General features: G+C 36.8%; 1 protein-coding gene across 1 annotated transcript in view; it reads right to left on the bottom strand.

Annotated features, from left to right (window-relative positions):
* alpha-Spec (alpha spectrin) overlaps positions 1 to 17,778 on the bottom strand; it is a 509,808-nt gene that overhangs the window by 336,460 nt on the left and 155,570 nt on the right. The window contains exon 14 of the mRNA XM_090406229.1: positions 9,677 to 9,754. Coding sequence (XP_090262355.1) covers positions 9,677 to 9,754 — 78 coding nt within the window. The remainder of the gene's footprint in view (positions 1 to 9,676; positions 9,755 to 17,778) is intronic.

The raw sequence follows: 17,778 nt of genomic DNA, 5'->3' as shown, positions 1-17,778 counted from the left end.
ATAAAAAAAGATCTGTGGTTCAATCAGAAATCTTTTTAGTCTTTTATGCTGAACAATGAATACATAAGAAAGTTGTATTCATTGTTCATATTGTATGTCTGGCAATACAATTACATTAAGTAACTGGGCTACTTTTTGGTCGGAATTTTCTACATAGAAAATAATTAATTTGGGCTATTTTTAGCAGAATCCACTACTTTAAAAGCTTTATCTACTACTTTTTCTAATGCCTATCTGAGAGCCTTGGTTTGCAGTTTGCAGTTTACATCTAGATCATGGTATCGTGTGTTGGCGCACTTCATCAATATTGTGTAACACTGTAGTCCACTAAAATGAGTGAAAAAAGAACGTGTAGTCAATATTCAAGTGAATATTTAAAATATGAAGTTATTCCATCTTTAAATAATGAGCAGTTACCAATGTGCTTAATATGTGAAAAAACTTTCTCAAATGAAGCCTTCAAGAATGATTGAGTATTTAAGAACAAAGCATCCAAATAAAGCAAAAAAAGGATGTAGAGTACTTTTGTGAATTAAAGACTAAATTTAAAAATCGTCCTGGACTTAAATGGTTGGTTGCAAAACAAAGTAACCAACAAAAGAAGGGAGACTTGTGTCTTACAAACTTTCAAAATTAATTGCCAAATGTGGAAAGCCACATACTATTGGCAAAACTCTCATCTTACCGGCTATAAATGAAGTTTTAGATAACATGATTGGCCCAGGTAAAAATAATATGACATCGTCAATTACTCTCAGCAATAATTCAGTATCAATATGAATTACCAAAATGGCAAGGACATTAAAAAAACTTTGCAATGATTCAAACACCATAAAATTTTCTTTGCATCTTGATGAGACAACAACCTCAAGTGACAATGAAGCTTTGTTAATGGCCTAATTGCATTATTGAAGAAATAATTAAATAATTTCTATTTGCTGAACAACTGAAAATTGATACGAAAGGTTCTACAATTTTTAAGGTTGTTAAAGACTTTTTTAATGCTAAAAACATTCCTCTCACAAATATTATTGCTTATGTAATTGATGGAGCACCAACTATGATTGGTTGTCACAGTAGATTTATAGCACATTTAAAAGAAGCAGTTCCAAATATCTTAACAATTCGCAGCATTCTTCATAGACAGCACTTAACTGCAAAATATCTTAGTGGTAGATTACATAAGACTTTGGATGATGTTATTAAACTTACTGTGTTTCTTGTTAATGATCCAACTTTCACATCCATACATCACTACTGGAGATACCATTGCTTTAAGAATTCTAACTTTTGTGGCATTGCTAAAATTATCTTGCATAATTTTTGTCAGCTTTAACATAGCTTTTTTTCCCCCCATAGCTATCCTTCTTTTAATTTCATCTTCATATTAACCATCATTTCTTATTTTGGATCTCAGTAAATCACAACTTTCGACCACCTGAATTTTATCTTTCTCAGTCATCAATTCATCCAAATTGCCAGAAACCATCACTTTTGTTTAACTGAAGTTTTATAGTAATAACAGCTTTTTTTTTTTTTTTTTTTTTTTTAATAAGTCACTCCAGATCTTTAAATTCAAAAGCATCAATCACTCCAGATTCCTTGCTGGGATTTTGTCCAAGTCAGCTATTCTCATAATATTTTCATGATAAACGTTAAAAAGACAGGGAAACAATATACAACTCTATTGCAACCCCTTTTTTGTAATCAAACACTTTTTCTCCCAAATCTTTTTTCTCTCAAATAGTTCTCTAATTAATAGAATTAGATGCTCAGGGCAGTGAAGGAAAAGAAGAAAGCATATCAAAAGTTCCTGGCAAATAAGTCAGCTTTTACTCTTACAGAATACAGAGACAAATGTAAAAAAGCTAAACAGTGTGTAAAACTAGCTAAACAAAAGTCATGGGAGGACTTTGGCAAGAATATAGAAAATAAATATCAAGAAGGTGGCAAAATATTCTGGAGGTTGTTGAAGAAGCTTAGAAATGGAGGAAAGAGTGCTGTAAAAGGAATTAGAGATGATAAAGGTGAAATGAAAACAGGAGAAAAAGATATCCTTGAAGTATGGAGTAATTACTTTGAAAAACTGCTAAATGAAACAAGCAGTGATGATAGCACAGTGATAAAAAACACTGACCAGGCATGCAGTCAGGAATACATATCCATACTTGAAGTAGAAAAAGCCATCAAAGGCTTGAAATGTGGAAAGGCAGCAGGAGTAGATGATATTCGACCAGAAATGCTGAAGTATGGTGGTATAAGAGTCTTACAGTGGCTGCACTGCATATTTCAGAAAGCCTGGACAGAGGGACGAATTCCCGATGATTGGAGTAGAGCTCTCATAGTACCCATATATAAAAAGGGAAATAAAACTGAATGTGAGAATTACAGAGGTATTTCCCTACTGAGTGTTCCTGGCAACATCTATGCAAGTATACTTGAGAAACGGTTGAGAAGAATTGTGGAAGAAAAGCTTGGTGAAGAACAAGCTGGATTTAGTCCAAATAGAGACTGTCAGGATCAGATCTTCACTTTACGACAAATAGTCGAGAAAGCATGGGAATATAACAAAGATCTGTATTTAAGTTTTGTCGATTTGGAAAAGGCATATGACAAGGTGCCAAGAGAGAAGCTATTCAATACGCTGCAGTTATATGGTGTCAATGGGGCATTATATCAAGCAATACTTAGTCTTTATTTGAGTTGTGAGTCAGCAGTTAGAATTGAAGGAAGTACAGGAAGATGGTTTAATGTTAAATCTGGTGTGAGACAAGGATGTACATTATCCCCTCTGTTATTCATTATCTATATGGATCACATTATGAAGGAATGTGATATTAAACCTGATATCAAAATTGGAGATGTTAATGTCAGCTCTTTGCTTTATGCGGATGATGTTATACTTCTAAATAAATCCGCTACAAGTCTGCAAGATTCTCTGACTAAATTGAATAGCTGTTGTAATAGATATGGTATGAAGGTCAGCAATAAAAAGACAAAGACAATGAAAATAGGCAGAATCATTGAAAATGTCAACTGTGTTGTGAATGGAGAACCTGTGGAACAAGTAAAACATTTCAGCTACTTAGGCACAATTTTTACTGAAGATGGTAAACTAAATATAGAAATAGACAACAGAATCAGCAAAGCTGGTATCGTGGGAAGTCAATTGAATAAATTCATATGGAATAAGAAAGAAATTAGTCGGAACACTAAATTAGCTGTATACAAGACTGTGTTCAAACCAATTTTAACTTATGGATCTGAGAGCTGGGTCAGAAGTAAAACATTTGACCAAAGACTAGAGACCGCAGATATGAGAGTCCTGAGAAAGATTAGAGGCGTGAACAGATGGCATCAATGGCAATATCATATTAAAAATGAGGATATTAGGAAAGAACTTGACATTGTCAGCATCCAGGTGGGGGGGGGGGGTGGGGGGGGGGGGGGGTGGGGGGGGGGGGGGGTGGGGGGGGGGGGGGGTGGGGGGGGGGGGGGGTGGGGGGGGGGGGGGGTGGGGGGGGGGGGGGGTGGGGGGGGGGGGGGGTGGGGGGGGGGGGGGGTGGGGGGGGGGGGGGGTGGGGGGGGGGGGGGGTGGGGGGGGGGGGGGGTGGGGGGGGGGGGGGGTGGGGGGGGGGGGGGGTGGGGGGGGGGGGGGGTGGGGGGGGGGGGGGGTGGGGGGGGGGGGGGGTGGGGGGGGGGGGGGGTGGGGGGGGGGGGGGGTGGGGGGGGGGGGGGGTGGGGGGGGGGGGGGGTGGGGGGGGGGGGGGGTGGGGGGGGGGGGGGGTGGGGGGGGGGGGGGGTGGGGGGGGGGGGGGGTGGGGGGGGGGGGGGGTGGGGGGGGGGGGGGGTGGGGGGGGGGGGGGGTGGGGGGGGGGGGGGGTGGGGGGGGGGGGGGGTGGGGGGGGGGGGGGGTGGGGGGAGAACTCCCTGGTGGACACAGGAAGTTAAAGAGGCAGTGAAGGAAAAGAAGAAAGCATATCAAAAGTTCCTGGCAAATAAGTCAGCTTTTACTCTTACAGAATACAGAGACAAATGTAAGAAAGCTAAACAGTGTGTAAAACTAGCTAAACAAAAGTCATGGGAGGACTTTGGCAAGAATATAGAAAATAAATATCAAGAAGGTGGCAAAATATTCTGGAGGTTGTTGAAAAAGCTTAGGAATGGAGGAAAGAGTGCTGTAAAAGGAATTAGAGATGATAAAGGTGAAATGAAAACAGGAGAAAAAGATATCCTTGAAGTATGGAGTAATTACTTTGAAAAACTGCTAAATGAAACAAGCAGTGATGACAGCACAGTGATAAAAAACACTGACCAGGCATGCAGTCAGGAATACATATCCATACTTGAAGTAGAAAAAGCCATCAAAGGCTTGAAATGTGGAAAGGCAGCAGGAGTAGATGATATTCGACCAGAAATGCTGAAGTATGGTGGTATAAGAGTCTTACAGTGGCTGCACTGCATAGTTCAGAAAGCCTGGACAGAGGGACGAATTCCCAATGATTGGAGTAGAGCTCTCATAGTACCCATATATAAAAAGGGAAATAAAACTGAATGTGAGAATTACAGAGGTATTTCCCTACTGAGTGTTCCTGGCAAGATCTATGCAAGTATACTTGAGAAACGTTTGAGAAGAATTGTGGAAGAAAAGCTTGGTGAAGAACAAGCTGGATTTAGGCCAAATAGAGGCTGTCAGGATCAGATGTTCACTTTACGACAAATAGTCGAGAAAGCATGGGAATATAACAAAGCTCTTTATTTAAGTTTTGTCGATTTGGAAAAGGCATATGACAAGGTGCCAAGAAAAGAGCTATTCAATACGCTGCAGTTATATGGTGTCAATGGGGCATTATATCAAGCAATACTTAGTCTTTATTTGAGTTGTGAGTCAGCAGTTAGAATTGAAGGAAGTACAGGAAGATGGTTTAATGTTAAATCTGGTGTGAGACAAGGATGTACATTATCCCCTCTGTTATTCATTATCTATATGGATCACATTATGAAGGAATGTGGTATTAAACCTGATATCAAAATTGGAGATGTTAATGTCAGCTCTTTGCTTTATGCGGATGATGTTATACTTCTAAATAAATCCGCTACAAGTCTGCAAGATTATCTGACTAAATTGAATAGCTGTTGTAATAGATATGGTATGAAGGTCAGCAATAAAAAGACAAAGACAATGAAAATAGGCAGAATCATTGAAAATGTCAACTGTGTTGTGAATGGAGAACCTGTGGAACAAGTAAAACATTTCAGCTACTTAGGCACAATTTTTACTGAAGATGTTAAACTAAATATAGAAATAGACAACAGAATCAGCAAAGCTGGTATCGTGGGAAGTCAATTGAATAAATTCATATGGAATAAGAAAGAAATTAGTCGGAACACTAAATTAGCTGTATACAAGACTGTGTTCAAACCAATTTTAACTTACGGATCTGAGAGCTGGGTCAGAAGTAAAACACTTGACCAAAGACTAGAGACCGCAGATATGAGAGTCCTGAGAAAGATTAGAGGCGTGAACAGATGGCATCAATGGCAATATCATATTAAAAATGAGGATATTAGGAAAGAACTTGACATTGTCAGCATCCAGGAATGCGTTAGCAGAGCTAATCTCAGATGGTATGGTCACTTAAATAGAATGGGAGAAGAAAGATTAGCAAAACAAGTGTTCTCTGCCACGTCAGCAGCAAAACGACCCAGAGGAAGACCAAGATATAGGTGGATTGATACGGTACAAAGTGCCTTAGACGATAGAAATATAAGATCTGATAATGTTGGAGTCTTGACAAGTAACAGACTGATTTGGAGGAAAATTGTAGATAGGAAGTTAGTAATGATGTAATTTTTTCATGTAGTACTGTCATATCCTGTACACCCCTTGAGGGTACATGGCAGGAATTTGATGATGATGATGATGATGATGAAGTACAGTATTATTGCTTACAAGAAGGTTTTGAGTGTTCTGCCCATATCCCATTTTCCCAGAAGCCCTGTTATTTTTATCATGTGGAATTCTATACTGCAGTGATTTTTAGGAGAAATGACAGCAATATCACTTCATGAGAAGATGTGAACTGGATATTATACTGAAATTGCCTAGTTAGTGTTCTGCATTCCTTCAGTGCTACTGTGGAGATCTCCACAACCATTAAGTGACTCATTATGTGTGTATTTCAATAAATATCAAATCAATTGAAGTTACAACGGGGTGCTTAAGGGTCAAAGCTGTATAACTGAGAGGAGACCTCCACATAGCCTTTAAAGGAATGCGGAGAACCGACCAGGGCTTCTGACCTAATGTCCAATCCTCACCTTCTCGTGGTGCACCCTGTTGGGTATCTACTTTGATACTGAACGAACGAGGATGGGCTGGCAATTTGGGATTTAGCCGACCAAATTGTATTCTTATTGGTTAAACCAAAATAGAAAATGATGGTACAACATAACAAAATTTCATGCCGGCTGGGGCGTCACCCGATTAAACAAGGCCCCCGTTGTTTTCGCCAGGGAACCAGGGCGAACAGCGAAAAGTCAGCTACTGGAACAAATCTGAAAACAAACCCCAACTCAACATCACCAGAGTTAAAGGTCAGTACTATCAATGTAAGAAGCCTGAATGGCAAAGAAATGGAGCTAGCTGAGGAATTAGATAAGTACCAGATCGACATAATAGGGGTGACTGAAACAAAAAAGACCAAAACTGGTGAGATCTTTCTGAGCAATAAATACAAAATGTTATATTCAGGCAATGACAATCAAGGAAAAGAAGGAGTAGCCATAGTATTCAACACAAAATACGAGGCTAATCTTCTTGAATGGCAGTCAGTCTCAAGTAGAGTAATGTGGGCAAATATGAGAATGGGGAACTGGACAATGAGACTTATTTGTGCCTATGGTCCCACAGAAGGTTCTACTAAGGTAGAAGTGGAGGAATTTTTTGAGGCTTTAGAAAAAGCAACTGACACAATGAAAAAGGAAAAGTTGGTCCTTGTTGGGGATCTAAATAGCAGAGTAGGAAATGATTGTGAGACATACAAAAATATTTTGGGAAAATTTGGAGAAAAGAGCAAAGCTAATAATAATGGCAAATATCTGTTGGATTTCTGCTCAGGACATGGACTGGTTATTACTAATACCATGTTCCAACATAAAAATGTGCACAAATTCACATGGAGAGAAGAGGCTAGGAATAAGAAAAGACTCATTGACTATGTTATTGTTGATAGTGATGTTTTCTCCCTGGTGCAGGACACCAGAGTGTACAGAGGATTTGAAATTGGAAGTGATCACTATTTAGTCTTGAGCAGGATAAAATTGAATTTCATATCGAAAAGAAAAACATGTAAGAAAGTTTTAAAGCGAATAAAAGTTGAGCAGCTCTCAGATGTGAACTGTAGACTAAAATACACAAAGATTATTGAAGAAAAAATGAAAGAGTTTGAGAACAGGAATCAAACCTTGGAGATTCAGTGGCAAACTCTGAAGAAAACATTGATTGATTCTGCCAGAGAGGCATGTGGTGAGGTTGTGTGCAAGGATAAAAAAATCAGAACTCCCTGGTGGACACAGGAAGTTAAAGAGGCAGTGAAGGAAAAGAAGAAAGCACATCAAAAGTTCCTGGCAAATAAGTCAGCTTTTACTCTTACAGAATACAGAGACAAATGTAAGAAAGCTAAACAGTGTGTAAAACTAGCTAAACAAAAGTCAAGGGAGGACTTTGGCAAGAATACAGAAAATAAATATCAAGAAGGTGGCAAAATATTCTGGAGGTTGTTGAAGAAGCTTAGGAATGGAGGAGAGAGTGTTGTAAAAGGAATTAGAGATGATAAAGGTGAAAACTGGAGAAAAAGATATCCTTGAAGTATGGAGTAATTACTTTGAAAAACTGTTAAATGAAACAAGCAGTGATGACAGCACAGTGATAAAAAACACTGACCAGGCATGCAGTCAGGATTACATATCCATACTTGAAGTAGAAAAAGCCATCAAAGGCTTGAAATGTGGAAAGGCAGCAGGAATAGATGATATTCGACCAGAAATGCTGAAGCATGGTGGTATAAGAGTCTTACAGTGGTGGCACTGCATAGTTCAGAAAGCCAGGACAGAGTGACGAATTCCTGATGATTGGAGTAGAGCTCTCATAGTACCCATATATAAAAAGGGAAATAAAACTGAATGTGAGAATTACAGAGGTATTTCCCTACTGAGTGTTCCTGGCAAGATCTATGCAAGTATACTTGAGAAACGTTTGAGAAGAATTGTGGAAGAAAAGCTTGGTGAAGAACAAGCTGGATTTAGGCCAAATAGAGGCTGTCAGGATCAGATGTTCACTTTACGACAAATAGTCGAGAAAGCATGGGAATATAACAAAGCTCTTTATTTAAGTTTTGTCGATTTGGAAAAGGCATATGACAAGGTGCCAAGAAAAGAGCTATTCAATACGCTGCAGTTATATGGTGTCAATGGGGCATTATATCAAGCAATACTTAGTCTTTATTTGAGTTGTAAGTCAGCAGTTAGAATTGAAGGAAGTACAGGAAGATGGTTTAATGTTAAATCTGGTGTGAGACAAGGATGTACATTATCCCCTCTGTTATTCATTATCTATATGGATCACATTATGAAGGAATGTGGTATTAAACCTGATATCAAAATTGGAGATGTTAATGTCAGCTCTTTGCTTTATGCGGATGATGTTATACTTCTAAATAAATCCGCTACAAGTCTGCAAGATTCTCTGACTAAATTGAATAGCTGTTGTAATAGATATGGTATGAAGGTCAGCAATAAAAAGACAAAGACAATGAAAATAGGCAGAATCATTGAAAATGTCAACTGTGTTGTGAATGGAGAACCTGTGGAACAAGTAAAACATTTCAGCTACTTAGGCACGATTTTTACTGAAGATGGTAAATTAAATATAGAAATAGACAACAGAATCAGCAAAGCTGGTATGGTGGGAAGTCAATTGAATAAATTCATATGGAATAAAAAAGAAATTAGTCGGAACACTAAATTAGCTGTATACAAGACAGTGTTCGAACCAGTTTTAACTTATGGATCTGAGAGCTGGGTCAGAAGTAAAACACTTGACCAAAGACTAGAGACTGCAGATATGAGAGTCCTGAGAAAGATTAGAGGCGTGAATAGATGGCATCAATGGCAATATCATATTAAAAATGAGGATATTAGGAAAGAACTTGACATTGTCAGCATCCAGGAATGTGTTAGCAGAGCTAATCTCAGGTGGTATGGTCACTTAAATAGAATGGGAGAGGAAAGATTAGCAAAACAAGTGCTGTCTGCCAGGTTGGCAGGAAAACGACCCAGAGGAATACCAAGATATAGGTGGATTGATACGGTACAAAGTGCCTTAGACGATAGAAATATAAGATCTGATAATGTTGGAGTCTTGACAAGTAACAGACTGATTTGGAGGAAAATTGTAGATAGGAAGTTAGTAATGATGTAATTTTTTCATGTAGTACTGTCATATCCTGTACACCCCTTGAGGGTACATGGCAGGAATTTGATGATGATGATGATGATTGAAGTTACAACTTATTAAAACTATGTTTAACAAGTACTAAACAATAACAAATATAACTTCTATTGAAAACTCATTTCATGCAAACTTTTAACTGAAAAAAGCTAAAACTCAACTTACTGCTGCTCTGCGTTGTGCAACATCATCAGCTGCATAATGTTGGCCCTCAATTAATTTTGTAGCAAACTCATCCAGTGCCTTGAAAATCATTATTAAAATAAGAATGAGAAAATACCTCAGTAGTTACTCTATTATGTAATTAATAATAAATCAATAAAGAAAAATTAAAATATTTTGAATTAAAATCTTGAGGAGTAGGGAATAACATCTGCATCCAATTTTTTTTTTTTTCTATGAGGTTACTATTATCATTATCAAGCCCAGCTTTTGGAAAATGTCATCCATTTTCAAAAAGCTGGGCTTAATGACTCAAATTCTTGAGGCAAGATGGTGTCAGCAGAACCCGAATTATGCATATGATTGATTAGCATATTTATCATACCAGAAGTTTGACAAGGAAGTTGAAGAGACATGGTATTGATGTATCTCCTGAATTAATCTTCTGTGTACTGTTAATATCAATATCTAAGAAAGGAAGAACGAATACTGGTTTCAACTTTGAATGTAAATGAATTCTTGAAAGAAATGAATTACTCTTTTAAAGTATGATTTATCATTCAGACAGACAAATTCCAATTGCAAAGACATTGTCAACATACCTGATGGAAATAGATGAACAGGAACTAATGGTGCTTAAATTGCAAGTGCTCTCTCCCCCCTCCACATACACACAACATATCCTATTATCTGTTTAGTTTCTATCAGAAGTTCAGATTACCAATATTTCCTGGATGTGATATCAGGCTGCATTACATCCCTCACTAATGCTAAATTTCATTCCACTGATTCATCTTTCAAATTATTTTTTGCATGTTCTCACTGAAGAAGACCGTCATACTCAGCAGAAAATTAAAGCGAATTACTTATATGATAATTAATTTGCTTAAGTCTATCTAGTTTAATGTAGCATAACATTTTTCATGAAATTTTTTTTAATTTCAGAATACACATGGCATACCAATCCTTTCCATTTAGAAAAATCCTACAAATGCTGAACAGACCATTTAAATAATATATGTTGCCAACATTTAGGCATAAACACTAGCAAAATCAAAATTTCCTTAAAAACAACTTAAAAAACTTAAAGAACCTTCTAAACAAAGTTTAGAAGGTTCTTTTGTGGTGGTGGTGGGAGGGAGGAATGATATAAATGGAGCACAATTAAGAATGTTTCACCAAACTGAGTAAAAAGCCCATGAGATTATAAAATTTATATAGTTATACTTTGTTTAAAACATACCTTTCTCTCTCTTCTTTTTTTCTGCCTTGGAAAATGTACATAAAAGTGATTTGATAATCTCAGATTTGTTTGTCAGTATAGGGATCAATGAACAAATTATTTATCATGTTATTTACAAATATTTTATGCGGTACAAAGAGTTCCTCTTTGTAGAACTAAATATCTGTCTTTTAAAAGGCAATGTAATTTCTGATCTGATAAAAAGGAAATTGATAATCTATGAAATATATACTGAATACATATATCTCTAACATAAAATAATAAGAATGTTTTAGAATAATAATTGTATTTAAGTATGACCACCAGATACACACCTAGTAAAAAGGTCAGAAGCAGGCAGCTTTGTGCTTCATTCTTTTCTTTTTTTGCATTTTTAACAAAATATATATGTGCACAATGAATGATCATGATCTCTAGAGGATCAGACACAACCAGTAAGTTCAAAAAGTTGTACTGGGCAGGGCATAATTTTCATATGCAAAATTACAGTACTCTTAAAAAGACAAAAGTAAAATTTTTGATAAACGACAGGAAAACCTAGGACAAGATGGACAGACACTATCAGTCAAGACAATGTCCAAACTGGAGAAGTAAAGTTTTGGACAGACATGATTGGATGCAACATATGCAGGAGGCCAGGGCTCGATTTGGACTGTAGATCCATAATAATCATTCTGAGCAATAAATACAAAATGTTATATTCAGGAAATGACAATCAAGGAAAAGAAGGAATAGCCATAGTATTCAACACAAAATATGAGGCTAATCTTGAATGGCAAGCAGTCCCAAGTAGAGTGATGTGAGCAAATAACAGAATGGAGAATTGGACAATGAGGCTTATTTGTGCCTATGGTTCCACAGAAGGTTCTACTAAGGTAGAAGTGGAGGAATTTTTTGATGCTTTGGAAAAAGCAACTGACACAATGAAAAAGGAAAAGTTGGTCCTCGTTGGGGATCTAAATAGCAGGGTAAGAAATGATTGTGAGACATACAAAAATATTTTGGGAAAATTTGGAGAAACGAGCAAAGCTAATAATAATGGCAAATATCTGTTGGATTTCTGCTCAGGACATGGACTGGTTATTACTAACACCATGTTCCAACATAAAAATGTGCACAAATTCACATGGAGAGAAGAGGCAAGGAATAAGAAAAGTCTCATTGACTATGTTATTGTTGATAGTGATGTTTTCTCCCTGGTGCAGAAAACCAGAGTGTACAGAGGATTTGAAATTGGAAGTGATCATCATTTAGTCTTGAGCAGGATAAAACTGAATTTCATACTGAAAACAATAACATGGGAAAACATCACCCACTGGTGCAGGACACCAGAGTGTACAGAGGAAGGTGGCAAAATATTCTGGAGATTGTTGAAAAAGCTCAGAGGAAAGAGTGCTGGAGAAAAAGATATCCTTGATACAAGGAGTAATTACCTCGAAAAATTGTTAAATTAAACAAGCAGTGACAGCAGAGTGGTAAAAAACACTCAGCAGGTATGCAATCAGGAATACATATCCATACTTCAGGAAGAAAATAAACCATCAAAAGTCTGAGATGTGGAAAGGCAGCAGGAATAGACGATATTTGACCAGAAATGCTCAAGTATACAGTGGCTGCACTGCATAGTTCAGAAGGACTGGCCAGAGGAACAAATTCCAGATGACTGGAATAGAGCTTAGAGAATAGAAATGTCTCATTGATTATGCTATTGTTGATCCTGCACCAGTGGGAAAACATCACCCATTGGTGTAGGACACCAGAGTGTACAGAGGATTTGAAATTGGAAGTGATCATCATTTAGTCTTGATCAGGATAAAACTGAATTTCATATTGAAAGGAAGAACATGTAAGAAAGTTTTAAAGCAAATAAAAGTTGAGCAGCTCTCAGATGTGAACTGTAGACTAAAATACATAAACATGATTGAAGAAAAAATGAAAGTTTGAGAACAGGAACCAAACCTTGGAGATTCAGTGGCAAGCCCTGAAGAAAACACTGATTGATTCAGCCAGAGAGGCATCTCGAGAGGTTGTCTGCAAGGATAGAAAAATCAGAACTCCATGGTGGATACGAGAAGTTAAAGAGGCAGTGAAGGAAAAGAAGAAAGCATATCAAAAGTTCCTGGCAAATAAGTCAGCTTGTGCTCTTAGAGAATACAGAGACAAATGTAAGAAAGCTAAACACTGTGTAAAACTGACTAAACAAAAGTCATGGGAGGACTTTGGCAAGAACATAGAAAATAAATATCAGGAAGGTGGCAAGATATTCTGGAGGATGTTGAAAAAGCTCAGAAATGGAGGAAAAAGTACTGTAAAAGGATTAGAGATGATAAAGGTGACATGAAAACAGGAGAAAAAGATATCCTTGAAGTATGGAGTAATTACTTTGAAAAACTGCTATATGAAACAAGCAGTAAATACAGCACAGTGGTAAAAAACACTCAACAGGCATACACTCAGGAATACATATCCATACTTGAAGTAGAAAAAGCCATCAAAAGCCTGAAATGTGGAAAGGCAGCAGGAGCAGATGATATTCGACCAGAAATGCTAAAGTATGGAGGTATAAAAGTCGCACAGTGGCTGCACTTCATAGTTCAGAAGGCCTAGACAGAGAGATGAATTCAAGATGATTAGAGTAGAGCTCTCATAGTACCCATATATAAAAAGGGGAATAAACTGAATGTGAGAATTACAGAGGTATTTCCCTACTGAGTGTTCCTGGTATACTTGATAGTATACTTGAGAAACGGTTGAGAAGAATTGTGGAAGAAAAGCTTGGTGAAGAACAAGCTGGATTCTGACCAAATAGAGGCTGTCAGGATCAGATTTTCACTTTATGACAAATAATTCAGAAATCATGGGAATATAACAAAGATCTGTATTTAAGTTTTGTAGATCTGGAAAAGGCATATGACAAAGTGCCAAGAAAGAAGCTATTACAAACGCTACAGTTATATGGTGTTAATGGGACATTATATCAAGCAATACTTTGTCTGTATTTGAGTTGTAAGTCAGAAGTTAGAATTGAAGGAAGTACAGGAAGATGGTTTAATGTTAAATCTGGTGTCAGACAAGAATGTACATTATCCCCTCTCTTATTCATTATCTATATGGATCACATTATGAAGGAAAATGGTATTAAACCTGATATCCAAATTAGATGTTAATGTCAGCTCTTTGCTTTATGCAGATGATGTTATACTTTGAAATAAATCCGCTACAAGTCTGCAAGATTCCCTGAACTAAATTCAATAACTGTTGTAATAGATATGGTATGAGGGTCAGCATTAAAAAGACAAAGACAATGAAAATAGGCAGAAACATTGAAAATATCAACGGCATTGTGAATGGAGAACTTATTGAACAAGTAAAACATTTCATCTACTTAGGCACGATTTTTAGTGATGATGGTAAGTTAAATATGGAAATAAACAACAGAATCAACAAAGCTGGTATGGTAGGAAGTCAACTGAATAAATTTATATGGAATAAGAAAGAAATTAGCCAAAACAGTAAATTAGCTGTATACAAGACAGTGTTTAAACCAATTTTAACTTATGTATCTGAGAGCTGGGTTAGAAGTAAAACACTGGACCAAAGACTAGAAACTGCAGATATGAGAGTCCTGAGAAAGATTATAGGCATGAACAGATGGTATCAATGGGAATAGCGTATTAAAAACAAGGATATTAGGAAAGAACTTGACATTGTCAGCATCCAGGAATGCATTAGCAGAGTTAATCTCGGTATGGTCACTTAAGCAGAATGGGAAAGGAACGATATTTGCAAAACAAGTGTTCTCTGCCAGGTTGGCAAGAAAATGACCCAGAGGAAGACCAAGATACAGGTGGATTGATACAGTAAAAAGCGCCTTAGAAGACAGAAATATAAGACCTGATAATATTGAAGTCTTGACATTTAACAGACTGATTTGGAGGAAAATTGTAGATAAGAAGTTAGTAATGATGTAAATTTTTCATGCAGTACTATCATATCCTGCAACACCCCCTGAGGGTATATATCAGGAATTTGATGATGATGATGATGGAATAGAGCTATCATAGTACCCATATACAAAAAAAAAAAAAAAAAAAAAGGAAATAAAACTGAATATGAGAATTTCAGAGGAATTTCCCAACTGAGTGTTCCTGGTAAGATTTATGCAAGTATAATTGAGAAACAGTTCAGAATTATTGTGGAGGGGAAGCTTGGTAAAGAACAAGCTGGATTAGGTCAAATAGAGGCTGTCAAGATCAGATTTTCATTTTACAACAAATAGTTGAGAAATAGTGGGAATATAACAAAGATCTGTATTTAAGTTTTGCAGACCTGCAAAAGGCATATGACAAGGTGCCAAGAGAAAAGCTATTCAAAAATGCTAGAGTTATATGGTGTCAATGGGACATTATATCAGCAATAATTAATCTTTATTTCAGTTGTAAGTCAGCAGTTAGAATTGAAGGAAGTACTGGAACATAGTTTGATGTAAAGTCTCGTGTCAGACATGGATTATCTCCTCTGTTATTCATAGATCACATAATGAAGGAAAGTGGTGTTTAACCTGATATCAAAATTGGAGATGTTAATCTCAGCTCTTTGCTTTATGCATATGATGTTATACTTTTAAATAAATCAAGTGCAAGCCTGTAAGATTCCCTGACTAAATTGAATAACTGTTGTAATAATTTTGGTATGAAAATCAGTAAGTGAATGAAAATAGAATCGTTTGAGAACATTCTCATGATGGCAAGCAGTACCACTTTCACAGCAGATAAAAGTGTCATCTAGTATTGGAGGAAAGACTAAAAGGACTCATCTATCAAGAGTACATTAGCCTACTGGTATCTTGTCGAATTTTTATGGATACAACACAACTAAAAATGTGCCCTACAATGAGTTGTGGATAAATGGATGCAGGCTACAGGCTTTCAGACGTATGGCCACAGTTTCTCGAGATATCCACATACCTGTGTTTGAATGGAGCTGACGTGCAAACTTACCTGCCATGGTGCATCGATTTCGTTTTGCTGTTATAACCAAAAATGTTCCAGATTACTGGAGTAGAGTTCTCATAGTTCTCATCTAGGAAAAAAAGGGAATAAAGCTGCAGTTCTCACAAAATCAGAACTGGATTTTGTGAGAACTGCAGAGGAATCTCTCTGCTAAGTGCTTCAGTTAAGATTTATGGAATCTTTTGAAAAGAGGTTGAAATAAATTGTGGAAGAGAAACTTGGAAGAAAAACAAGCTTTGTTCATGCCAAATAGAGGTTTTCAAAATCAGATTTTCACTTTACGACAAATAGTTGAGAATTACAGGAATATGACAAGGATCTGTACTTAAGTTTTGTTGATCTGGAAAAGATATACTACAAGGTGTTCAGAGAAAAGCTTTTCAAAACACTACAGTTACATTGGTGTCCAAAACCTAAGGCCAAACCCTATTTCTGAAGATTACAATGACAAATTCAGATGAATCAGATCACAGCAATTTGTATAACTGATGATTTTCAAGTAGAAGGTGAGTACACATTCTAATTTTTGAATCGCATGCAAAGGAGTCATGTGGTAGCACTCAGCAGGATAAAAGCAAACAGCTGAACTAAGTGAATTGTGTTTGAAGGAAGCTCTTTTCATGAAGGAATAAAGTTGCAAACTTGGATGTCTTGTAATGTCTCAGATACATCATCTAGATGATTTCATCTGGGGAAGAATTACTGGAAAGCTTGAAGAAGACTGCAGAATTACTCGTATTGCTAGAGAGTTTGGAATCTCACACAGTGTTGTATCTAGGTCCTGGGCAGCATTTCATACCAATGAAATGTGTTCCAGATGTTTGCTAACCACAGAGCATGATGACACAGGGGCAACATAAGCTTGATCTTACTTACTCCACAAGCATTTCTTCATAAGATCAACTCCACCCATCAGAGAATCCAGTTTACACTAGAAATTGAATCTAATAATCTTCCTTTCCCTCACACTTAAGCAACCTAATAGCAGTCTTCAATTCTTTGTTTACAGAAACACAACTGACACAGGGAGATACTGTAATTCTAAATCTCATCACCATCCTATCGAAGTCTGGTACTATCAAAAACTTAAATCACAGTGCCCATGACCTTTTTTTCCACATAAGCAGCAACAAAAGGTGAATTTAAATTGACATTTCAGTCTGATGGTTATGACATTTCATAGAAAAAATTATGAGCTTCACCCACTTTTTCTATCACCTCAAGAAGAGATCTAGAGCTTCTACTCTTTATGGTCTGCTTCAAAGATGATAGCGAGACTTCTGTGTTCTGAAAATCTACAAGTTTCCCTTCATCCTCTTTGCAAGTTATCTTTCTTTCTCTACTCTGTATATATATAAAAAAAAAAAGATCCAACTTCACTAAAATGAAGTTGGATGCATTTTCCTATATGTAGGTTGTGTAGGCTATCTTACTTGGAACAAACAGGATAGAGTTTGTTTGCATGGATAACATGAAGATTACATTGTTCAACTAATTTTCTCTAAATTTTCAGTATATATTCATTTGCTATGTTGCTTAAAGTCATTGAAAATTTTTTTGCACAATCAGACCAAAATGGTAAGGAGAAGAGCAGGGAAATTTACTTTCTATACAAAGAATATATAGAAAGTAAATTGCTGCCAATACCTCTACAGGATGAATCACTTAACCAATTTCAACTAGTTATTGTCAATTAATTTACCTGCTTCTTTAAAAAAATAAGTGATTCCTAAAAAAAATTTATATGTAAAAAAAAAAAATTTTTTTTTGGAAGCATACTAAAGAAAGCAGAAAGTTAGTTGCAATTCAGAAGCCAGTTGGTCTGGTAATAATTTTACTGAATGATAAAT

The sequence above is a fragment of the Typopeltis vanoorti genome, chromosome 16 (genome assembly GCF_054136105.1).
Source record: "Typopeltis vanoorti isolate ZY-2024b chromosome 16, IOZ_Tvanoo_1.0, whole genome shotgun sequence".
Taxonomy (NCBI): domain Eukaryota; kingdom Metazoa; phylum Arthropoda; class Arachnida; order Uropygi; family Thelyphonidae; genus Typopeltis; species Typopeltis vanoorti.
Note: the sequence above shows the minus strand (reverse complement) of the source record. Positions and strands in the feature narration are given on the sequence as shown.